Source organism: Thunnus thynnus, chromosome 11 (genome assembly GCF_963924715.1).
Source record: "Thunnus thynnus chromosome 11, fThuThy2.1, whole genome shotgun sequence".
Lineage (NCBI taxonomy): Eukaryota > Metazoa > Chordata > Actinopteri > Scombriformes > Scombridae > Thunnus > Thunnus thynnus.
The window spans coordinates 8,741,973-8,768,778 of record NC_089527.1 but is presented as its reverse complement, the minus strand read 5'-3'; the positions used below and the strand labels follow the sequence as shown (position 1 = coordinate 8,768,778).

Sequence of the window (26,806 nt, the reverse complement as noted above, 5' to 3'; positions counted from 1 at the left end):
TTTTGTGATGCATGTTGGAAGCCACACATGAAGTTTATTGAAAAAATAATAATTACAATAATAAACAAAATATTTTTTCTTTGTATGTACCGCCATGTGCTGCTGCTACCACAACGCTTGGAAGGATGAGGTGATCTTCTTTTTTCTAGAGTGGTCAGGTGCAGAGCGCTTGTTTTCTCTTTCTGGGAGATCACTCTCTCCTCCATGGTTCTGCCTGCCGCTGATAGCATTGCTCCCGTTACCCATCGCTTTGATGTGACAGGTTCTTCTATAATTTTAGGGCTGTAACTAGAGATATTAGAAGCATTATTGATTATTCTCTCAACTAATCAATTCATTGTTTTGTCTATAAAAAGTCTATGAAAAATATCTATCCCAGTTTCTCAGATTCCAAGGTGACATCTTCAGACATCTTGTTTTTTTCTGACCAGCAGTCCAAAACCCAAAGATATTCAGTTGACAATGATATGAAACAGAGAAGAAGAAGAAGCTGGAACCAGCAAATGTTTGACATTTTTGTTAGAGGAGTGATTTATCAATTATCAAAATAGTTAGGGCTTAATTTTCTGTTGATCAGTTAACTGACTAATCGTTTCAGTTCTGTGTCATTTTATGAAATGCTGAAAATCTCAACCATTAGCAGCCTTGTCTGTAGCACTGTCTGGTTTTCACTAGTGAAAAAAATACAGCACCTTGCTGTCACAGTTTTAAAAAATGACAGGGGGCTACCCAATTATCTCTAATTTCTGGATTGTCAAATGTCTTTGTGTCTTATTTTTTTTAATATGTCACAAGCTACATGTGTGTTTAATTTAATTTGGTTGTGTTTTCTGAATTGCTCCATTTTCTGCATTGTTGTGTTATCTGATCGGTTGATTTGTTTTGTGAAATACAGCAGTGATGAAAGTATTTTGTTATTAGTATCTCAGGGCTGCCGTGCAGTGCACTGTATATTATCATATTAGGTTCTGATTAGGCGATTCTAATCACAACCTGATTATTGTCTAATTAGAATTAGAATAACAAACCAAGATGGGACTTAAGGCCAAAATACACTGCTGCTGAATGGCGCCCATCAAAACAGCCACCCCTACTGTTTTCTATGTGCAACCCCCATACTGGCGGCGGTTAGGTGCACACCGGCGCCCCGCGACACTTCACACCACTGTCCTATTTCCAGCCTCGCTGCCCTTGAAAAAGTGCTTTTACTTACTATATACTAGTTTGTTGCTTGCTTTTCACTGTGCCTGTATCTACATACAAGGCAAAAATGAATGAATTGTTGGTTGATCTGCTGCTTTCAAAACATAATCTCACGTCTCAGATTATTAATTTGTCAAGTTATTAATCATGACAACAATAGGCAACTCACCCATGGCCCTGTACTTATAGAACTGGAGTTACATCCAGGTAACTACTATGTCTTCCTGTTGATGCACTGCAGCGCAACGCCTCCTATAGGAGCAAGGGGCGGCGCAGTGTTTTTTCACCTTAAATGTACTCAATGGAGGGTGCTCCTTTATACCTCAGCTCTAACACTATACAGTATATGATACACATTTGTCAATGACAAAATTAATTTCTACCACATTTGGACTTTCAATTGCCTGTTACATTGACTTACTACACTTACTGCTTTACTTAGTGAAGGCGGAGAAGGGAGACTTCGGGAGGAATTGTGTCGAGCGTCTCTCCTGAAAAGCGGAGCATCTGTGTCAGCTCCTCTGTGGCTCTGGCTGGCCTGTCAGACACTATTACAGAGTAGCCTGTCTCTTGTGACTCGGCTGGGGAGACTCCGCAGGGACTGGCGGGCTAGGCCCTAATCAAGAGAAGACTGCCAAGCGGTTAAACAGCAGACGCACAAGCCAGCCACCTCCCAGTCTCCCTCTATATCTCTCCATCTTCCCGTTGTCACAGTAACTCCCATCTCTTCCATTATTCTCTGTCTGTCTTTTTCTCTCCCTCGCTTGTCCAAATAGCTCACCCTCCCTTGTCTCTGTCCCCTGCTACTCTCTCTTTGTCTTCACTTCTATTATAAGGACTTGACCAGTGTTTGTAAACATGGCAAGGCATCATGGGAGAAGAGTTTTCACTTACCCAGACAAGGCTACACAATCCTCTGTCCAGGGGGTCTGTGAAATACAACACAGTGTCAGGCATCGGACAGATTTGTTGCCCTGACGGCACTCCTCAGAGATCTATTATTAGTTAGTTAGCTGTTTTTTTTCCAGTCACCTTCTCTGACACCGATTGCTTCTAACTGTCTGGTATAGTGTGGCATGGCTTTGCCAAAGTTTTACAAACGAAATTTTGCTGTGCACTTTGAAACTTTTTTTTTTTTGGTTGACTCTCTCTGTGAAAGTCAGATATAATTGGAACTGAAAGGAAATTGACGCCAACTCTGTCGGTGACCATTATCTCTGACACACCAACCACACCACTCCTTTTGTTCCTTAGTGAGGCATCAAGAGGGTTTTGGTTGGCCCTGATTCCCACATGAAAGAAGGTCAGTCCCCCAGCATGACGCTAATAATCTGACTAACACCTGTTTCAACACAATGACGCAGAAGAAACAGGTTCAGCTAAATGGGCTAAACATGTTTTATCCAAATTTGGCTTTGTCCCCCTATTCTCCCTAACAACATAGGTCTCCTGTGTTGATATGAAAGGATGAATGTTTCTATCGGGGACAGGAATTTATTTGACTGCTTCTGACGATTTTTGCTGAGCCACCTGCCTACACTAACAGTTACATTTTTTCTTATTTCATTTAAGAACACAATGAATATGGAGTGACATGCCTAGACCTAGTCTTGTTTCAAGATGCTGAAAACTCCTGAAATAAGGGAAATTACACTGAGGACAGACAGGTGAATTATCAACAAGAACATTTATTTAAGGATGAATGAGATTAAAAAGTCTTAGGAAAGCTAATTCTAAGCAATTTCCTTGGTTAATCTGCAGCACAATAACGGATTAATCATTTAAACATTGTAAAATACAAAATGCATACAGTGTTTTTTCCTTGATGAAAGCTTTAAATGATTCACATAGGCGGGTTTTTGCAGCACAGCTGTACAGTATTACAGTATCTGAATCATATTAAAATGAATAATGCTGTCACTCAAATTGCTCCTGCTCTCCCTGTTTAGTGTTCAATAAATGGGTAAACAAATGTAAAAAAAAAAAAAAAAAAGAAAAGGAAAGAAAAGGGACAGATAATATTGCATGAGAGGGATATGATCAAAGAATAAGCAGCCACTGTAAACTTGCTTTGGTAGAGAGCTGGAGAGCATCTGTACGGGAAATCTGTTCAGTTGCTTCACCAACATGGGTGGTAATGTTCTGTGCATTAGTGATTAACATATTTTTATAAAGATAGAGTAGATTGATGATATTTTTGTGTTTTTTTTAATTTTATTTGATAATTCTTTGCTGTTACCAGAGCAGAAAAGATAAGCACATGAATATGTGATTCAGTTCTGCCCCAGACCTGGATCTCATTGGAGAGTGACTCAAGGGGAAACCTGTTACAGCAGTCTGATCTAAATAGTTCAAACGGAATGCACATTCATTATCATCAAACACAATATTTGTGTGTTAAAAGTCCCATTCTCCCTCCCCTGCACCAGGTCATGTCACGAGCGCTGCACCAGACATCAATCTCATGACGCAGGGCCAGCTGATGGAAAGAAACAGGGCGCATCAAAGACACAGAGGAATCTTGGACGAGAGCGTCTGTCTCTTGTCATGAGCCCCAGATGCTCTCTGCCACCACCATAAGCACTGAGACGTCTCTGTCAGAGCTGATAAAGCTGCAGCTTTGATAAGTGCGAGAAGGCATAAGTAAAGATTGTGCAGGGGTCTCAGTAACTGAAGACAAGTCATGTGGAAAGCAAACGTGGTACACAGTACGGGCCGAGCAGACAGAGGGTTTCTTCAGGGTTACTTCATCAGAAGTAGAACGTGCTGGGCGGTGCCGCCTCCATCCTCTGAGGCTAGCCCTAGTTTTGTGGAGATGTTTATTATTGATAGAGGTGGATGATAGCCTTGGGATGAATTGCATAATCTAGAGCCGCCCCTAATGGATACAGGAAATGGATCAGGCTATCAGTCAGGTCTCTGTGGATGAGGGATGTGCTTGTATTCGTATGTGACTCTCTTTACGTATGCATGCATGTGTGTGTTGTTAAGGCTGGGCAATAGTGTAGTGCTGTCAACTAACACATATTGCCAATCCCTAATAGTGTATTTTGTCTTGATGTGATTATTGAAAGGCAGCTTTTAAATACACAAGAAGAAAAAAAAATTATATGAACACAGAAGGTTGTGGTGTTTTCCCAGTAGGAGTCTATAGCGCACGATATTGAAATGTAGACAGACACACTGGAAAAACCCTGCAGTCTCAGAGGAATGGTCTGTGAAATGTCAGGTGTGTTTACACTACTTTATAAGCCACGCTTTAAATAGATTTGAAATCAGCCTGAGCACAATTTTTGTTCCCGTGTTTGCTCCATATTTAGATAAAAAAGTTCAAGTATAAAAGATCAAGTTATCCGATACAAATTAATGAAGCTAGAGCATCTCAACATCTCTGACTGCAGCTGTATTCGTCTAGTCACCCTAAATACTGTCTACAAATACGTGGGTGTGGTCTTATAATGCCGTATTATACTCACCAATAACACTAAAATCAGACCAAAACCAGAGTAAATGAATTAATGTAAAACAAAAGTATTTTACACAGATATAAATATACACCATTGAACTCATTGCATTTTACTGTAATTGCCCTCAGTGTCACATCTTCTCTTATACAGTACACATTCACGGTCTTTAGCTAAAATTGGAATCAGCTGAGTTTGGTCTTTTTATTTTGTATATATTTAATTTAGTCTTTTTTTAGATGTGGATACATATACAATATGCAGAGTGCATAGTTTTGAAATTGATTTTGTGCTGTGTTCGGTTTCGAACTGAAAATAGTATGTGCAACATGGGATGTAAATATGCAGTTTTAAGTTTGAGTGCGAAAACAATTTAAATTATTTTGTGTCAAAGCCACAAAAAGTTATCCACAGTTTATTTCACATAGACTAACGTTGTACTGACTGTGTGAAGCGTCTCAATGTTGAGAAATGCATGTACGTGACTGTAAAAACTGTAAGATAAGCAGTCATATTTTCAGGTTAAATAAGTAGATTATTTTTATGCATTGAGTCAATAAAGGGATCTCAGCTACATTTAAAGGATGTAGCTGGTGATTTTCTATATTTTTCTTATTGTGAACAAATCTCATACGCAGAGCCAAACCAGCAATCAAGTGATCCTTCTTACATGTATTGTGTGTGTATCCAAAGCCTGTTATATCTTATTCCTCTGTGCCGTAGACTACCGTTGTTGTCCAAAAACTATTAAAAACATGTCAGTGAGCCACACCTTTTCACTGGGTGACACGTTCCTTCACCCTGATGACAGTGGTAACAGTAGTTTGTTTAGAAATGGCTCCGAAGACTAATAACAGCGATCACATTTTCAGTCTCAGGAGAGCAGTTCATTGTATAGCAGATGCACATTCATTCATTGTAAATCTCTAAAAGAATTTTAGTACAAAGTCAAGAGGTTGTGATATATAGCACAACAAGCTCAAGAAAACTGCATTTCTGCGCATGCCTTACACAGAACTACTCTCCTGAGACTGAAAATGTGATGGCAGTTATTAGTCTTTGTTGTCGTTTCTAAACAAATCACTGTAGCCATTGTCTTTGGGGCAAAGGAACATGTCACCTAGTGCAGTGTTGTGGCTCATTGATGTGTTTTTAATAGGTTCTGGACAGCAATGGAGGTCTACAGCACAGAGGAATAAGATATATTAGACTTTGGATACACACACAATACTTGTAAGCAGATTAGTTCATTGTTAGATCGGATATGCACATGAGATTTGTTGACAATAAGAAATATAGAAAATCGACAGCCTTATCCTTTCACAGCTGTGCACACTCACACAGGTTCACTTATTCAGAGTGATTAGACTTCTGCTCAGGTTAAAGTTGGGGTGGACATTACTGGAATTACAAACCAAGGAGAAAGAAAAAAGGTGTAACTCTCTCACTCCAACAGGTGCAGCAAAATGAATGAGAGCGTAAAGAGATGTCAATCAAGCCCAGTCTGTACACGCCCACACAGACCTCTGAAGAGGTCTAATCAGGCATGATAAGTGAAAACATCTGTGTGGGTGGACAGTATATGTGTGTATGTGGGGCTCTTAAAGAAGATACAAATACTCTCAATGATGGTGGACAAATAAGAAAGTAAAAGCCTAGGGTATCTGTATCTACTGAGCAATATACGCAGGAGACATCTTAGCTAAGAGTCATAACATTGTGCTGTCTAATGACATCTGCTTGTAAAAACACTTACAGGAAGGAGAAAAACTGACTGAGAAACACCAGAGGACATACAGTACCATGCTTATCTGAAATATAGTTTCCTTCATATATGACTGAAACTGTCAAATACTGTCAAATATTCATGTTGAATGCTCGACATCTAAAATAATCTTTTTCTGAGTCCGCGTTAAATGTCAGACCACTAGTTATTCTGGTACAAGCAGCCAGTCTGCTGTAATTAACTCTGTGACCCGACAGAAATTATAATATTCTGACGGATATTATTTTCAACCAGGAAGTTGAGTCGATGAAGAACAACTCTCTCAATTACCTTACTTGCAAGTGGAAGTCTGAAGATGTCTGTAGTTAGATTGCTAATTCACCATCACTATTTGTTTTTGCTTTTTTAAGAGAGATTTCATCCCCGCTGTCTTGGAGGCACCGAGACAAAAACCCAGTTTCAGTATATTCATATTTTTAACAGCAAACTAGAAATACCATTAAAACGTTTTTGCAAAAGGAATACGAATTGGATTAAGAAAATAAGTGAAAGTTATGTTATTAACTACAATTTTCTGCAGTAGTGATATTAATGACATTGATCATAACTGTGGTTATTTGTGGCTTCAGTAGCATAAATGAGAATTCTGATATTTACAAACCTTTGATATTTGATATTTGCAAACCTTCAGTCAGGAGAACAGGCAAGATTCAGCTGTCGATTGATGGTGATGCTTTGCTGAATGAACCACATTGTTGTAGGTAACTATTGATTCTTTATAGATGGCATGATGCATCTCAAGTTTGGTTTTGGCTGCTAAACTCTTACACAGAGCTACCTGATCACAGGGATGTTTTATTACATCATTTCTGTTTTGGCCTGAGTGGAGCAACATTGTTAGTGTACTTTCAAGGTTACTGTTTAAAGTATTGATCATTTGGGATCATTTGGTGTATAGAGTTTCCCAGGTAAATAAGTGGCTCAAGTGGGCATTTCAATTCTTTGTATGTGCCTAAAGCTGTGTTTATTTATTTATTTATGTTTGTTTTCGTTTTTTTGTGAAATACCATGTAATGGGCAGAAAAAGTTCATACCAAACACCAGGAGTGTTTCGAGGTTTAGTGGATATCGAGAGCTTAGCCCAGAAACCTGTGGATTAATGGGCAAGGGTCGAGGGACAGATAAATACTGCAAATGTAATACATTGTGAACAGAATACATGTAATACATAGTGTGAACATGCTTTGCCTATAAAACAGCACCGATTCACCTCAGTACACCTGCAAACAGTTTATCACAGTACTCGGCAGGTCGGTTGTTCCCGCATCTTTTAGAAGTTCCCACAGTTCTTCTGTGGATTTAGGCGTCTCAGTTGCTTCTGTCTCTTCATGTGATCCCAGACTGACTCTATGATGTTGAGGTCAGGGCTCTGTGGGGACCATGCTGCAGGACTCCTTGTTCTTTTTGTTGTTGAGTTCTTGACTCTAGCTGTATGTTTGGGGTCATTGTCATGCTGCAGAATAAATTTGGGACTGATCAGATGCCTCCCTGATGGTACTGCATTATGGATAAGAATCTAAACATCCAAAGTGTCAAAGAGTTTTGCACTGTACTGTGTATAGTATACATCTGAAAAGACTGCTTTAAAGCCAAATATGTTCCCACCAGCCTGAACTTGAGTTTACTAAATTAAACACAAATTCTTGTGGTATTTCAGCCACACAGACATCACTGAAGCAATTAGGTATTCTCCACAATAATTCATCACCATTTGACAAAAAAATCAGCAGAGGTAAAGGGTATAAAACATAAAGAGGTATAAAACATTGATGGAGTTTGATGTGGACACAACTTACCTCTCTTTTGTCAGTTTTTTCATGCAGTTAATTGACTGTTGTTCTTGCTCTTTCAGTATATTTTACGCTTCTGTTTATACATGTGTCTGACTCTCCACTTTTTGTCTCTCCTTCTCTGACCTCCTGTTGGTGATCTGATTATCTGTGTACAATCTTGTCTCGGTAAATCAGCAACTGTAAGCAGCAAATTAGGGTTTGTTTTGATAGACTCTTAAACTCTCTTGTACTGTCACCGTACGGTTATCAGTTCAAGCATCGTCGTCTCCTTTTAAAAGACGTAACAAATCGAACCAGTTTAAGCTTTCATGTAAGATTTTGTGCACACCTCACCCTTCCTCTGATGTCTCTACATCAACTGTCCTAATGTGTTACTGTCTGGATAGTGCGGCTGCAGCACTTGAGCCTTCGTCTGATAGCTACTGCACTGCAGGCTTCTCAGGCACACGATGTTTTTTGCATTAACCAAGGAGTCTTTTCATTTCATGAAACATTTGTTTCATATAAAGGTGTCAGAAACAGTGTTACTGAAAACATTTTTTGAGTCTGTAGATTTGTTTTTTTGGTCAGAGCCACAGTGCCACTAGATATTAATGTGCTTTTGCTCCCTCAAAATGTATAATTTACACTCTTTATGTTTTGGTGTCCCTTGAATAATGACATTTACAGAGTCGGAAATAAACAATTAACCAATTGATTGATTGTTGTGAGTCATAATATGTTGTTGTATTGCAGCAGTTACACTTCAGATTCTCAGATTGGGAAATCTCTCCCTCTCAATTTGAGTTTGGTCACCACATCCTTACCAGATACCATAATCCCAGTGTGGGAAATACAGAGGGTGACTAATAGCAAGAATCAAAAAAGACGTCCCTCGTGTTCAGCTTGTACACTGCTTCGCACGCTGTCTTGAACTTGCAGTGAAAGATTCGCTCAAAGAAGTGGCTGGCTGCAATAACTTTGAATTTTTCATTTCAAAGTTGTACTCAGTCTGTCATCAGTCAACAAGGATTACTGCAGAAGTTTTCCTACACTGGCACATAACTTTAAAACAGCCAGCAAAGCCTCGTCATGCAGTTATGTTGAGAGACAGAAATACAAAGGGCTGTGGAAGCACCTGACAGTGTCAGGGTTTGTACAAGATTTGGCCTTGATGAAAAACGTCGAAAAGCTTGTCTCTTAAACTTAAAAAGGTGAATTAATTAATATATTTGATCTCTGTGCCGCTCCACTCTGCATTTTTAAAAAGTCCAATAAATGAAAACTAATTCATATACTAATTAAAAGTCCTCTATTTATCTCAAGGAATTTTTTTAAAGGTCCTTAAACAATCCTTATATCACAGAACAAATAAATAAATAGACCAATAAAAAAAAAAATGCAACATGTTCTTGTATAGTTATTTTGATAGTGGCGGATGTATGCCTGTATTCTGTTTTGGAAGAACCACCCACGGCACCAGGACCCCTGGATTGTCACAAGGTATTTCGCACACCGACAAACAGGTGAAGGTGCTTAATCAACTATATACTTTATATATGCAGATTTTTATTTCATAAAGAAAAAAACAATCTACAATATTTTATTTCATAAAGAAAAAACAATCTGAAACAACATTTAAAAGTACAAAAACATGTGTGGGAGAGGATCAAAACAATGAAAATCTGAGCATGATACTGATATATTTACATCTGATATGAATTCATATGAAACATAAACACAACAGGAAAATAATACAATTGAAAAAGAAATCACCATGTACAAGTGTGCAAGGAAAAAATAAGTGATGCTTTCATTTTATCCATGAGGTAGATTAAACTACTTGTCCACCCCTGAATAAATAAACATGTTTTGTCTCACAGTCCGCATCACAGTCTGAGTAGTCCTCTAATAACATGGTTAGAAATTGCTTTCTTATAATGTAGTCATGAAGTTGCTTGCAGCCCATTTCACTGGGGAGGTGTCGGGCCTCGGAGGAAAGACTGACCAGGCGAACTGGTCGGGAGACTGAAGGTAGTCTGGTATGCCCCCACATCTCAGATTTGTTCAGTGATTTATATTCATTTGAGGTGGAACAAAATGGCTATTCGGTCTGATTACCAGGCTATGCATATGAGGCTGTAGAGGAGACTGGAAGAGAGCGAGTGTGGAGTTGAAAATCTAACAGTCCTGTTGACTTCCATAATCTCCGAGTGACTCAGGAAGGGTTCATGACCGGTGGAAGAGGAGGGCACCTGCTCTACTTCTTTAGGTGTACTTCACTGATACACAAACAGTATCAGCTTCATATGTCTGTCTGTAACTCCTCAGATAGCTTTGTATACACTCAGACATTTCAAAGGAAGGATTTGAAGGTAATAAACTGTTGTGTAGCACCGTAGCTCTGAACCAAGATCAGTGGATTCCATCCTCTTGAAACACTTTTCTGCAACCCCCAGAAAATGTCAGAGTTGTCATTGAAATTCATTCTATATGCCACACATGCTGATGAAGGGATAGCTGTGTAGTGAAGCTTTTCATACCCCTGTTTTATGTTGTGGTGGAGCCTGATATTCTTGCACAGGAAGGTTCCCAAGAGTGTCCTTCAGCTGAATGAAATCCCTTTTCAGCAGTTCTGAGCCACTGACTGTATTAAGGAGGATAGTGAGCAGGACCACACGCACAGTGATTCTCCTGAGATACATTTGAGTAAAAGTTGTTGAGTTCGCGTTGTGATACTAGTTGTATCATGTAGGCAGCAGCTTTCCTTTTTGTTGGCTTTTGAAAGAAAGCTTGAAAGATAACATGATAGTGTGGCAGACCTTTTTTCACAGCAGGTATTTTGACATGTCAAAGCAGGAAAAGCACAGGTGTGGTTAATAACATTAATAATGGCAGAAGCCCATTTCATTTTTCATGACCCTGGTATAGTGCCTGCTAGTTTACCAGTACAGCTTTCCATGGACACTTGAATGTAACTGAGCCATTGTTAAGGTTATTAGTTCCACCTGTGCTTTTCCTGCTATGACATGTCAAGATGTCTGCCATGTAAAAGGTCTTCAGTGCGGCAATTTGTCTGTGAGCTTGGCAATATACCTTAGGCTAACATTATCTGGGTTAGCATTAATGGTCTGCACTGCTGTATAGGATCAATCCACTTTTGGCCACTACAACCTCATCCCACCCACTCCACCTGTGTTTGCATGCTTGAGTGGGTTTGTTTTAGGGTGATGCTGCTGATATTGATGACTGAAAGTTTTAAAAATCTGCTAAAATATCTTGGGATTATTGACCATAAATACAAAATATAAAAAAGCATTTTTAATTAGAATCCTTTCAATCAAAAGTTATTACAGTTGTGGTCACAAAACTTTAATAACCATATTAAAGTAATGCAGGAAATTAAAAAAAAATAAACTTGTCAAAATATAACACAAATAGCAACTCTGTATTACATGTTTTATGTAGTGAACTTCACTGGAAATTTAATTTGTACCAATAATAAATATACACAAATACACACAAATGCAACTAAAATATATTCAAGTTGCAAAATTAGACAGCTATACAAAGCTACAGTCCATAAAACATAAACTGTTAAGTTTATGTTTTACAGTTAATGAACAATACTGAAGTATAGTTTATGGTGTGGGTATGCTTGTACAACAAATCTCATGTATTAATAATACTGACAGCCTAAAAAGTACTATAGGCTAATCCTTTTACAGTATTTTGTGAAACATTGTTTTGGTCATGCATACAAACCTTCACTACAGTTTTGCTAAGTTTCCTTAATAGCTGAGCGAAAAGGGTTTGTAGCTATTATGTTGGATGTGTGGCAAGTAAGTTCTGCAGTTTGCCTGTTTATTTATACCTGTGTTTTTATACCTCTTCTATTAATACAACGGGCCCACCAGCTGTAAGTGTGACCTCATATGACTGAACACTCAGCAGTGCTGTAGCCTAGCATGCACTGCTCTCTTTAACTTAGTTTTGGTGGAAAGATTGTAAAGTTTAGTTTTTTTTTTTAGAGTCAGCAATGAGGATGAGGGAATGCTTTAGTTGGGGGATTCTTGGTTAGCAAACACTTCCAAATTGCAGGCCCATCATGTAGGTAGTAGGTTCTAGTTCAACATTAGTCTTGGGTGTGAGACACTGGGACTGGAGGCTGAATGCCTGCCCCCAGGACAGCCATACCATACCAGGAGGCTGTCCCGGGTCTTAAGAGTCGCTGACAGTAAGGCTGCCAGAGTAAGTCCATTTGACTTAAGGTTTACTCAGGGAATAGCTGCAGTCCCTAGCTGTGGTAGCATATCAGCACTCTGAGGAAGGCGTATCATTAGCTTGTGATATGGTCTCTGTTAGTGCTTGTGCAGCTGCTTTCTAAATTTGATGCAAAGTGGCAGGGAAATTGTCAGTCCCCTAGGTTTGAAGTGTTAAAAGTATCTTTTTAAGAACCGCAAGTGCCTGAAATCTCTTGTTGAAGACAATTATTAAATTATTTACGACTTAACACATTTTGTCGTAATTGAAGCATCTGATAGTGATATTACAGTGGAATGGCATAAGTGGTATAAAAATATGGAACCCCATAGTGTTCAATGTTAAATAAATAAATCATGAAATGAAAGATCATACCAATTAAAAACTTTCTAGCATATATTAATGAACCAACAATTTGTGAAATAATTGTAGATGATAAGTTGTAATGTTAGTCATCCAAAAACAACATATACTTATGTTTGAGTGACAGGTTCCATCTGGCTGTAGTAATTATGACCCCGAGCAGTGGCGCAGCTCAGATGATGTATATAAATGTTGACAAGTGATAGTGTTACTGTTAGATAGCTCCTGTTGGTCCAGTTGATCTTTTTGCTTTCTCTGAGCACCATCTTTAGCTTCAAAATGTGCCAGAAGTAACTCTGAATTCACCAGATAATGTTACCTGATGCCGCCTCTTTCATGGTCTCTTCACTTTAATGCTGAGTAATAAACCAAACTCACTACCCCATGTAGATAGCCACCTAGGGAGGTAGCATGTGCAGTCTTGTTCAGCTAAATAAATAAAAGGAGATGTTAGTTTCAGCCAGCTAGGGAGGTAGCATGTGCAGTCTTGTTCAGCTAAATAAATAAAAGGAGAGATGTTAGTTTCAGCGTCTACGTAATGTGTTTATTTACAGCAGCAGCTAGACAGTTGATTCAGAATTACTTTGACATTGTTGTTTCTCTAGCTATCAGGAGCTAACTAGCTAACTCTGGTAGCAGACATTTAAGGTGGCTTGCTTAAGAGGCAGGGCTTGTTTGACTGGCTGAAAAATGAGAAGGCGGTGACAACACCACTGTAGTGAAAAGTGACATTATGAAATAAAAACAGACTTTTGAAAAATACCTCTACACTGAAATGTCCATATTACAGTATTCTGAACAAAATATTAGATCGTATTATACTTACCAGCAACCCTATGATTCATACAGTGTGGTTACACTTTTCTACGGATGTGAATAATTATTAATCTCTTAAAATAGTCATAATTATTCTTCCATTCACTTATTCATTGTGATTTCTGCAGGTATTTTAGGTTTCCTTGAGGTGAAATCCATTTCTCATGTTCTTGAACCAAACTGTACACTGTGGATTATACATAAACATACATCCACAATTTCACATCCAGTGTCACCAATCCCTTTCTTATTAAAGGTAGACATTTAAATAACCACCAAGAATGGGAAAGGACTCTTGTTTACTGCTTAGTGAATTTGAGTGTTTAGTCAGTGATTATTAATCAGTGTGTGATCATTGGCCATCAATGTAGAATGAATAGATCAAACAGCACCTTATGAGTATATCATTGATGACTGTTCATTGTGGAGCCTCTGCTGGGGAGTTAACATATGCACAGCTGAGAGTCAATGATGTTTGTTCGTCCCTCAGTGTTAGTGATCTGTAGAATGTTCACTGAAGGGTAAAAGCACATCGGTATAGATACCGATGCCATGCCCTTTATTATGACTTTTAATAGTTCCCCATGCATACTTTATTCCACACAGAGCCAGGTCTGTGTAGGCATTTATTGGTTGTGGTCTTGCATGCATGCACAACACAAACCACGTTTTTGTTGGGTTTGTGTCCTAAGTGTCATTGAATCGGACATTATTCACACCCCAGCTGTGCCTTGAAACTCTATTCATAAATATCAGTGATCTTTATGTACTGTAGCCCTTTGATGACAGATGATCACAGGCTGAAACCTCCAACGGGGCTCTAGAGGCTTAGCCACTCATCTTTATGTGTCTGTGCACTGAAAATTAGCCATGAAAGTTGGGTTCTGCTTGAGTGTGCTGCTGCCTAGCTTCCTTGTAATTAGCATAGAGATCTGGAAGAGTACAAATACCACACCTCCTGGCTAGGTTGAATTTTAAGATGCAGATTCTCCACAAGCGGCAGCTGTTATGTCACTGGGCATCATGCAAGAACATTCTTATCCTAAAACTCCTTCTGTGAGGTTTACTGAAGTGCTCCAACTGTGCAAGCTTGTCATAAATCGTACATTTCAGAGTGATGAATGTCACCTGCACATGAGTAGGTGCATGTTCGTAAGCTTTGATCATTAGCATAATCAAAGCCCCTAAAATTGCCATATAAGGCTACATGTTCTGCTCTGTTTGTGGGCAGGTTTCATTCACAAAATGTTTCCAACGAGTAAACACGAGAATTTCACACTGCAGCGCTTCATGTCCTGCTGTCAGAAATCCACAGACAAAATCATAACAAATTTAAATTTGGAGTGTCAGTAGTAGAGGACCTGAAACAGTTAGAAAATATTAATGTAGCTGACAACAACGTGTCCATCAGAGCCGCACTGTACTGTGACAGAAACAAATAGGGTATATTTTGACATGAAATTACACTAAAAAATATCCCTATAAAGCAAAGTGCTCCTAGACTAATGTAGAGGTTGCTGTGCCAAAATATGCCAGAAAAAAATCATAAAATCTAAACAGCTTTTCAGTAATTTGACAAGACATGACAATAATATGTTGACCAGAATATTAAGTTTGTTTTAGTTATATATTTTATTTTTGTTGACTTCAGTATCATATTTAAACTCCATATTCATGCACATTGTGACATCACAAATAGTTTGGAAGCCAATCCTAGTCCAGTATTCAAATTACACAAGTTTTATGTGGAAACTTGAAGTCTCCAGCAAATACACAGAGAATAACTTCTGAAATTATATATATTTGCATATTTATAGATTCTGGAATTTTTAATGAGAGAGAAGGAGTAGAATTAATTTTAAGGATATTAAAAAGATAATTGAACCTTCCCTTTTTTGTGGAAAACCATATCAGACACAAATTAGTATTCAAAGTAGAGTATTTTATATACATCTTAAAACATGTCTGGAGGGGATCTTTAAGAACAAATCTGTTCATTTGAGGGGTTCTTGCATGAGGAACAATGTCTGGTCATAGCAAACTGTGCCACTTTGTGCTAAGCATGGACTGTACCACTGTAATTAAGAAAAAATGCATAAATAAATACAAGTAAAAATGTAAAAAATATCAGATTAGACTTGGTAACAGCAAATACTAATTAATAAGGTACTTGGAACAAGATCGGGGGCAGAAACTTGAACCATATATTAAGTGTTGTCAACTGGACAGCATAAAACATGACCCATTCCCTGAATATAGGGCAGCTTGGGTGCTGTGTCCACACTCTGTAAATTGGAAGGAGAAGCTAGGGAGTAGCTCTACAGTAATCTGATGTATTCAAAGGCAAGTGCTTTGCAATACCCATCTGTTTGTTGAATACAGAATACAGACTGCAGTCACCTGGAGGCACAACAGAAGAAGCATATTTGCAGTAGATATTGAATATCCCAGTACACAGCATCAAGTGACTCCCTCACACCAACATTGTGTAAAGGTTGTATGTAAGGGAAACCAGACCTATAGATGTAGTGTCCATCCAATCCTCTCTGTCAGTACGGGGGCTACAGAATTAGATTCAGATAGATATCCTACTGTATATATACAGTGCATTGAATCTTCCTCCTATGTAACAATCTTTATCTTTATTATCCCTGTTGAATAGACAAGTAAAAACTCTGGCAGTATGTAGTGGCTCTGTGTGTATTTATTCAGGTATTGTGTAGATAGTCAGATATTGTGGTGATAAAACAGATTGTGAGATTGATTCCCAAATTCATCCAGTGACTGCAGCAATGTGGGTGTCATAAAATGAAGATTATTTAAATGGACGCCCAAAGTAAATCACCTAATCATCTGAAAGGTAGTTTCTTGGTAGTATGGTTGGGCTCGTTATCAGGAAGGAGCCCGGTGATCTTGAATGGACCTTGGTAAATGCTCCTTTACATTGACAAACATTGCTTGAGGCAGTTTAGGCACGTGGTAAAGTCGTCCCCCTGAGTGTCCTCCTTTCAAGGTATTTAAAGAAGAGTAACCTGGCATCGGACCCTCAGGGAAGACCGAGGCCACACTGCATCACTACATCAGTGATCAGGGACTCCCAGCTGAGTGGGAAACATTTTTGGATACCCCATGAGGAACTTAGAAAGCTTTTTGCAAACACCTATGTTGCCACTTTACACTGACTTGACTGATAGACTATAAAGTAGCTTTTATCTAGTAACCCGGAGTGCCCAATTTGCAATATTGCACTTCTTCTCAGCATCAGTAAAATCTTAACACAAAGAGAAGATAGTGTCTATTCTGTGTGACTTATACTCTCTGAGGTCCATCAACGGAAATCGTAGAAAAAATATGCTCCTTATTTTACCTCAGAGTCATACTGAAGTTCTCCTTGTAGAGGCAAAAATATCTTGCTGTGTGGTGAGGAACAAGAAATTACAGACTCATTAATAACACTGAGCTTGATCTCAGATTTAAGGAATTTATTACAGAGTATCAAGTCAAATTAATATGAACAACCAACAGCGATCAGCAAACAGAGACAGAGTCTCGCTATTCGGCCGAATAGGTTGCAGTCTCTCTGAACCGAGATGGCATCAAGAGACTGAACACAGACTGTCCTTATATGCAAACAGATAGAGATGGAGAGAGATGGTCACGTACACATTTGATGTCTGTCCTGATTTCACCCCTGCACAGTTCAACTCCGTCCCCTGTCTAGACGCAGGGGCGTCAGTTTGTTTAAGACCAGTCATTTGAGTTCAGTGCTATTTACTTGTGCAGTTCATTCAAACATCCTTACAGAGAGTTCATCATTCTTATTTGTAACACACCAAATCAGAATAACAGATTAAGAAATAAGATTTCCCTTGTACTTCTAGGTATCGAATCTGCATATATATCCCTGGATTACTGACACTCTCCTTTATCCATCAACAGAATAACATAAACAGATGTTGCCTGTGTTGAAAACCTGTGGACATACAGGCAAAAAACCTTTCTGGGAAGCCCAATTTATTATGAAAATAACATAATCATATATAATATATGGCATGACTGGCTAAGACACATAGTGGCTCTGCTACAAGTCCATAAACAAAGACAGTGAACATGAGCAAAATTTACACAGGGAAGTACGCTACAATACTTATCTGAAATGTTTTCATTTGGTTCACAAAAAGAGATTCTTTATCAAGCTAACAAGTTCAAATGTTGTGCTTGACCAGTACATATATGTGTTTTGAGATGCTTATTCAGAGCAGCAGATCTTTCTTTAGTCTTCCATTGGTGCACTCTGTAGTCTGCATCATATTAGCACACTAATGAAAGTAATTCCAATACACTCAGAGTGCTGATAAAAGTCAAGGGCTTAAATGTCTGTAACTTTATCCGCTCCTCTGTATTAAGACTTTGAAATGCTTTTATCAGTCACATCTTTTGCCTCAGGCTCTTTCTTCTCTTGCTATTTGATTCTGTTGACCGTCTACTGTAATGACAACTATAACATTTTGTTTAACTTCAGATCAATTCCATCAGGGAGAGAGAAATCTAACTCTATGCACTGGACCTTTAATGGCTCCACACACTACAGGTTTTACTGTTCATCAATACAGGTATATTGACATGAGATTTCAGTGGCAGCCACACTGTTCTCAAAAATTAATCGAAGGCAATAAAGTTTAAAAGGGAAGTATTAAGCACATTTCCAGGTTTGTATTTTCACTATTTTTTTCTACTTGTTAAAAAATTCTTAATTCATCTTATAATAAAAACTGGCGCTTTATGCAGACCCTCAGCTCAGCCTCTGTATGAAACTGGCTGTTTTAGCTCTTGTCTCTTTAAGGCCCTCCTCCCAGTGAGTCCACTCTGCTCTGATTGGTTAGTTTCCAGAAGCTGTGTCCCAGCAGACTTCAGGAGGCTACGTAAACGAACAGCAGTAGTAGGATTTCACTTCTTTTTCTCATTCTTAACTGGACAAAGCCAACAACCCATAGAAAAAACATCAGCAACAATCTTAGCAACAAGAGAGTAGGCTGAAGCCTTGGCTTTTGACTTTCAGGGAGCATTTTTACATACATTTTCCTTTATAATTTGGACCTTTGACCATGTTTAACATAGATATCCGACATCATAACAGTATAAAAATAACAGGAACTCACAGAAAGCATGATATGTTCCTTTTAAGACTGGCAGAACGAGTAAAGTTCAACTTGCTTATTAAAACTGCCTTAAATTAAAACGCTGCTGTCAGGGAGCTGCATATTTATCTGTTCCCACAAAATATTTCACTTTGTAGATTTCTTTTTGAGATACGCTTTGGTTGTTCATGTTGTGACTCATAGTTCCAATTTTTGCATCTAAACTTTTCATCCAAATTAATCATATCTAACTTTCACTTTTAAATAAAGACGAGTGCATTATTTTTACAGTTTAAGAGCAAGTCTCCAATATTCCACTTTAAATCCAGTAATCATCTGATTTTTCTTTTTTTTTTACAGTGAATATCTCACTTTAGAATGACACCCCCTCTACTGTGCTGCACACATACCTCAGTGTTACTTCTGTCTGCACAGTTCACAGGATTTCTGACTAACCGTTGGTTGGAATGATGATCCTTTTTGTATATGTGGAGATTGCAGGATTCGACTGGAGTGGAGCTGTATTGGATGGATGGATGAGTCATTTGTTTTCTCACTTATTGATGCTGATATCTTGTCATGTTTGCTCTCGCTGCATTTTGCAGAGCTCTACCCCTCAAATTGGCATGCTCTTCCCTCCACTACATAGTCATGCACTGATGCGTGCACTTGCCTTCACGTTGCATCTCCCCTCTCCTTTGTCTCCCACTCATATGGATTCCTCTCATGTGGCTTCCTTTGTGCACGGCCGTTCCCCAACGTTGTTCTCCTCATTCCTGCCGTTGCTATCTTCATATCACCCCCATCACTTACACTTTTTTCACCTTTTAAGCTCGTCTTTCTTAACTCCTCTACCTCTTCACCTTGTAGACCTCCCTGCATCTCCTGTCATCTGTCTTGTATACCTTCCTTCTTTCCTCATTTTACTCACGTCCTCCTCCCTCTCATACCTGTTTTTTCACTCTGCATTCCCCCCTACTTTCCCCTCCCACCACCTGTCTTTGTTCCACCCTTGTCAGGCAGCAGTTATGTCGGACGCTCGGTGAAGTCAGCACTGGGAGCTGCTGTAGAGCCACAGAATGAATGATGATGGTTCTGCTTGTTTTGCTAGGTTGTTGTGTGTTGTGACCTCGTAAGGCGCGGGTGCCTTTTTTGTACGAAGATGGTGGATGCATCGGTTGCATTGTGTGTGTGTGTGTGTATGTGTGTGTGTGTGCATGCGTGTGTGTGTGTAGGTGTATGTGTATGTGTATGTGTGTGTGATGCAGCGATCATAGGCAGGCAGGTAGGGAGACAACAGGTCCTGGCTGCAGTCCCAAAGCTTAGTTTTTGGAGCTCAGATGAAGGGAGTTGAGGGTAGGCAGAACCACAGCAGCCCCTGCAGGAGGTTTGTGGAAACTATATTTCTCATGTCAAAAAACCAGAATGGGTGGGAAGGGATTTGAAATGGCTTGGATGAAGAGTAGAAACTGGCTGAATAATCCAAACATGCTGCAAATGTAACACCGTAGAGCAGAAATCTATGACCAGGTGCATCTGTGGTTAAGTCTGCCTGCATGAATACACATGGATTCATCCTTTAATTTTTTTTGCTAAACCAGGACCATCAACACCTCAGCTGTCACTGTGTTCTTGGTTGAGACGCCACGCAACTGTCCAGGTTTTGTCACAGCAGAGGTGTGGGGCAGTGTCTGCGACTTTTGCAAAGCCCGAGCCAGCGGGCACATAAGGCCACGCCATATGGCCCTGGCCACTGGCCCCCACTTCCCTGTCTGCAGAGAATTATGGTGGATCAAATTCTCTCACCTTCTGTCTATCCCCCTGTCTCATTCACCCCCCCCACCCCCCCCCCTCTCATTAACATAATGACTTCTACTCCCAAATCTTTCTTCACATGAGAATTGCCCTATCTCTCACACACATTTGTCCTTTTTCATTTACATTTAGCTGACAGTCATCTGTACTGACTTACAGTAAAGTGCAACATCTGACGAAGCTTAAATTTTCAGAGTGCCGACATCACACGCTACTGGTTAGGAAGGAAAAGATCAAAGCCTCAGCAGCCTGACAAAGGCTATAACAAGAACGCCTTTGTCTCTATTATGGTCATGTGCTGTGTAAAGAAGCCCTTTGTGAGGAAATACAAGCTAGGAACAAGTTGCAAATCCATAACCTCAGCTCACTCTCTCCCTCACTGTCACATTAAGATTCTCGGATGAATAAATAAGAAGTTTGCAGATAAGTGTCAGCTTTATTTCAAGAAGACAAGTTGAAGATCGGTCTAAAATGGAGGAAGAAAGGTCAGTCGTGATGTCGCTCATTTTTGGTGTGCCTCACCTAAATTATGAAAGGGACACACACAGTATGTTTTAAGAGGCCCATAAGACACAGGATTGTTTTTTTTTACACCGGTGTATGAGTATTTATGGATGAGACTGTAATTTACACACAGCTGCAGCCCGTGTCTTGCACCTCCTCTTAGGGAGACGGGAGGTTTTAAATCCCCCATCCTCTCATCACTTCTCTCCTTTCCACAGGGTGAGAGCCAAATACAGGGGAAGATCAAGAGATGGGGTGGAGGGTGGGGGGGGGAAGGAGGGTGGAGGGAGTTTCACGGAAAAGAAGGCACTCTTAAAAGACACCCGCAGGGTTCTGCCGGGCAGCTTTCCCTTCCGTTGCATCATGCCTGGCATAAAGTGAGAGTCCCCAGGTTAAGAAAAGCCTGAGCCAGATGGGAGAGAGTGTGAGAGGGTGGGAGACAGAGGAAAGGATAGAGGATGGCAAAAAGCGCGAGCCCCGCAGTAAGCTATTCCAAGCGCCTTTGTGGGGTTGCCATTTTTTCATTCTCTCTCTCGCTCTCCTTTGAGGGGATTTTCTATCTCTCTCCCTCTTTCTGTCTGTGTCCCCATTTCTTCTTCTTCTTGTTCTTTTTTATTTTATGATGTTCTTTTTTTTCCTCCCTGTATGCCTCAGTTTCTTCAGGCGCTGTGGTTCTTTTTTATCGTGCCAAGTTTGTTGAGCCAGGGCTCTGTCTCTCTCTCTCTCTCTCTCTCTCTCTCTCTCTCTCTCACACTCACTTCCTGGCCCATCTACATTTGACTTCTATATTTTCTTTTACTTTCACTACCCCTCAGTCTTCTGTCTCACTCTTGTCCATTTCCTCCGACTTATCTTCCCTTATCCCAATTTCACTCATCATTTTTGCCTTTCGTCTTCTATAAAGCCTCTTTCCTTCCTGCATCTCAGTCCCTTTGATCAAGAGCCAGTGTGCAGTTTCTCTCTCCATCCTTTACTCCTCCTAGTCCTTTTACTGTCCTGTGTGTCTATTCCGCTGTCTTTTCCCCTTCAGCTTAAAAACAGTGTTCACACTTGATCGTTATGATGCTCCTGGGTTCCCAAATCAATGGTGTAGTTGTTTTTGTGCTTCTCCTTGCAGCCATCAGACCTTATGTGTGTGTGCGCGTGTGTGTGTGTGCGCACACATATTGTTCATACTAAGCCAGCTAAATCTGAAAATGCAGTTTATGTGTGAAAACTATGCGTCCACTCTGGTGGATTCAGAAGATTTTTATAAAGATCTCCATCCGCACTGACATGCCTGCGTAATAGGAAAAAAAACAACTAACAGCAAACAAGAACGTTTACAACTATCTGGTGAGGAGTGGGACAGACAGTGCCTGGTTTCTCTGTTGAATCTCAGCTGATTAAATTTGTCTTTTCTGTCTCCTCCTACTCTCTGTGATCATCTATACTCTCATGATTTTGTTGTTTTCATTTTTCTGTTTTTGTGTTTTCAGACAATAGAACAAAGTATAAAATAGTGCTTGGTCATGTCTCATGAATGCTACCTGCTATTGTATGGATAAGAATTCGTCTCAAAAGTAATTAAAAAGCTTCCAAAATGTGTTTAAAATGAGGGAAAGCAGATATGATTTTAGACGGTAAGGAAAATAAAGGTGAAGACCGATTGTATTTCAGTTGAAGAGGTGAATTCACGGCATGTTTAGCACACTTTTTAAGTTTGAAAAAATGTTTTAAAAATAATTTAATGAACAAATATGAAAACATATGATCAGCATGACACGTTAGCATTAGTTTGATAAGGACAGTAATAAAACCTTTTGGTGACTTTTTGACATCAAATAGGTTGTGTATTGTAAGATCTATTTTCCCATCCACACTAAAATATAAAGCTAGTGTTTTCAGATTTACAAAGTCTGGGGACTGATCTCAAAAAGCTCAGTTTTCAGGTGAGAAAAACTCTCTGTCTCTGTCTACTATAGGATGCATATGTGTTAATATCTGTCCATAGTCCTGTCCTTTTGTTAAAGCCATGTAGTGTTGCAGTTGATTTGGCCCAGAGAGAACAGATTTCAGGTCAGGACATTAGAGACTTAACCAGAAGTGGAGACAAAGAGCCATGAGCTCCTTAGCTCCTTCGCTCCTGTGGGGACTCTCAAGTGAGCCTGTTGTCCTTGTGATGTCACACCCTCCATGAACACATTTTCACATGTTGCCCATTTTTCAGCACTTTTACATTTAATCAGGTTACGGGGCTGTGACTATGGAGCAACCATTTTTCTGGACCTCTGATAACAATCCCTTCTAACCCGGGAATAGTCGAGGATATTTCTCAATTGAATAATGATGTTTGTTATTCCTGTGGCATAGCATAGTCGAATCAATATCGAATCAAATGAATATATCTCCTCTACCACCCAAAAAAATGGAAACTTAAGACTCAGTCATATAGTGCCATCAGTCATCTGAAAAATCTAGAGTTGCTCCGTAGCCAACAACCCATGTGGGGAAATGAATGAGTAATGTTCTCTTGTATCACAGCAGCTATATTGCTCAGTGCCCTTGAGCAAGTCACTTAACCTCCTACTGCTCCAGTGGAACAACAACAGAGGAATGAGCAACAGTACATGCTGGCCATTTTTCTGAAGATATTTGCAGTGTGAATATGACCCTTTAATAAAAGAAAATACGTCTTGCAAATCCTTGGTGCTGAATTAAAAAGAAAAAAAAAGAAAAGAAAAACATCAGAATTATGTGAGAAACTCAAGGGTAGTGCAATTTTCTTAGGCTGTGCACTTTCCGTTCTGAATTAAATTAAAGCCCCTGAAAACATGACTTCATATCAAGGATTAATCCTTAACATTAAATATTCATGGATAAATAAGCAACATCAAAGTTAAAGAAATACAGTTTTAGGTATTATATATTAAGGATTTAGTCTTACATATTAAACTATTCTATTTCATCAGGACTTTGCTGGTGTGTTGTGATCGGATTTGATTGACAGTGGCCAAAAAAAACTCACCAAGTGTCATCAGACTTTTAATTAAAATATCGCTAAATCCTGATTGGTGCATGGAATTATGTGACATCAGCTTTTTTCAACTGAAAAGGGTGATGTCACTTGTGATGGCTCACTTCAAATGAGTGAGAGAAAAAAAAAGCTTTAGTTTAGTAGTATAGTCAGAAATTAGTGTGTGTTCATGTAGGATCCCATCACTCATAGTTAGAGGAAGATTAAGAAAATACTTTTTCAGGTGATATTTTCAGCTCATTGTGATGATAAGGCACTTCCATTATTAAATATAGTGCTACTAAGGGACACGTCCAACTGTTATTTATATCTGCATATGGATGTGTACACCCTTTGTTTTTGCATCGTGTAGTGGACTGAAAGTTTGTAAATCTCCAAACTAATTTATAAATCTGTCAAACCGCCAAATGTGCAGTCTGTTGTAACGTGATTAAGTATCCTGTATCTGTTATTTTCAACATATTTTAATTGCTATGTAGTTATATGCATACAGTAATGCTTCTGCAAAAAAAAAAATGTCTCCTCTGTAATTCTGGTTTTAATTTACAACCTATTTTACCATTATTGTCTAATTATAATTTAATACATGAGGTCCATGTTTTATTTTTATTTTTTTACCAAGATCAAAATATACATAAAAAAATATATATGTAATAAATTTCCCAGCAAAAATATGCTTAACAGCTTAAAAACACACACACACACCAACCGTCGACACTCCCCTGATTAATCACTTATTTGTCTGCTGCTGTGCATGAAATAAGATTTTTATTATATTGTGTGATAGTGGATTTTTTTTTTTTTTGTAATATATGTAATTGATGTGGGGTTTTTTCAGTTCAAAGTTTGAACCAGACATAATTTTAAACCCCCACGAACTACTACATTTGCACATGAATGGCCTCTGATGGTGTCTGTCAAAAGGGACTTTGAACAACAGCACTCTTTTAGTGTATTTTCATGTGTCATTTATTTACGTATTACACAGTCATACCCAAAACTTTGACAGATACAGCTTGAGTGACAGGATGTCTCCCAGAAAAGACGGGAAAAGGAAGCCTTTTGATATCAAACAAAAAGCTATTCTGTCATCGACACACAGGGTTCTTTTTAAGGCTGAAAGAAGTTTTGTGTGTTTGAGTTGGAGTTGCATTTTTTATTTCTATTTTCCTTTTTCAAGGTTCAAGGTTCAGTTTTATTGTCATTATACATTACAGGATTGCACAATGAAATGTAGTTGTATGTTATGCATTGTATTTATTCAGTATTTATTAGGACAGTTAGTAAGATATCCCATATGTTCTCCTTTTACCATTTAAAAAGAGGGAAAACAGAAAAACTGTAACATTTGTTTTTGTTTAAGTGGCATTAATGAACCAGAACCAGAACCAGGTTTATCGCCAAGTAGGTTTGCACAGAAGGAATTTGCCTTGGTGTTGTGGTGTATAGCAGTCAAAAATATACACAAAATTAAATAATCTGAAATAATATAAAAAGAAAATTACAATTAAAAATATGAAAAACATATTAGTGAGAAGAGCTGCTATAAGTTTAAATTTTAAATTGAGAGAATGAAATGAAGTGTAATTTGTAAATGTTCATAATGTAAACAGTATATGTAGTGTGCAATTAATAATAATAATAATAATAATGATAATGATACAAGTTGTGTTAATGTCATGTGCCATGTTAAATCAAAAATCACAGATGTGCAAGTATAAAATTATATGAAATGAAGTTACCCCTTACTTTACTCACATACAGTGTATGATTAAACACTTAGCAGTGTTAAGTAGTACTTACCCTCAGACAATCTACTCAGAAAATGTGGATGTTGAATGAGCATAAGTTAATTTGTGGATACTACTCAGTGGGTTTTTTAGATGAGTTTGATATGACCTGCTCTTCTTTTTGTGCCCATATTTGTACCTGTTCTCTCCTCTCTTCTAATGTCCACTTCTCTTTTCTCCCCTCTGCAGTGCAACAATGACTATGCCCCAGTGTGCGGCTCCAACAATCAGAACTACCAGAACGAATGTTTCCTGCGCAGGGATGCTTGTAAGCAGCAGTCTGAAGTACTTATTATGTCAGAAGGCGCCTGTCCTGCTGGTATGTACATTTACAGTAGCCACACAGATACACACACAAGCAAAAAAAAAACCCTCTCACACACAGAGGAGCACTGATACAAATGCACACCCACAGTACACACTGAACATACATACATATACACAAACAGACTGGCGTAATGTAAAACTCTCAAGAGAGGAGGTAACATTTGCTACACAGTCTGTAAGTGTGCAGATAATGATACAAAGCAAATGTAGAGCTAGGAGGCTAGATGTTAACCTAATTCATTTCAACATTGTAAATAGTGGTACACTTTTTAGGCGTACATATTATCATCATCAATATATGCAAATGCTTCCAATGGATGGGATTCAGTTATTATCAAGTGAGGCATTACTTCAAAGAATTAGAAAAAAACGCATGATGAAAAAAGATCGCTGGAGGTGACAGACTGACGTAATTTTCCCAAGTCTAATGCAACAAGCACAACTACAAGGACAGTGACATGTATTCTCACTGAACAGATGAAGATTTCATCATAGCCACACAATGTCCTCACAAGAAATTGGAAACAGAATTTGGCCGAGAGGCCTGTT

General features: G+C 38.8%; 1 protein-coding gene across 2 annotated transcripts in view; it reads left to right on the top strand.

Annotated features, from left to right (window-relative positions):
* tmeff2a (transmembrane protein with EGF-like and two follistatin-like domains 2a) overlaps positions 1-26,806 on the top strand; it is a 122,979-nt gene that overhangs the window by 20,747 nt on the left and 75,426 nt on the right. For both annotated transcript variants that reach the window (XM_067603085.1, XM_067603084.1), the window contains exon 3: positions 26,120-26,249. In XM_067603085.1, the coding sequence (XP_067459186.1) occupies positions 26,120-26,249 (130 nt within the window). The remainder of the gene's footprint in view (positions 1-26,119; positions 26,250-26,806) is intronic.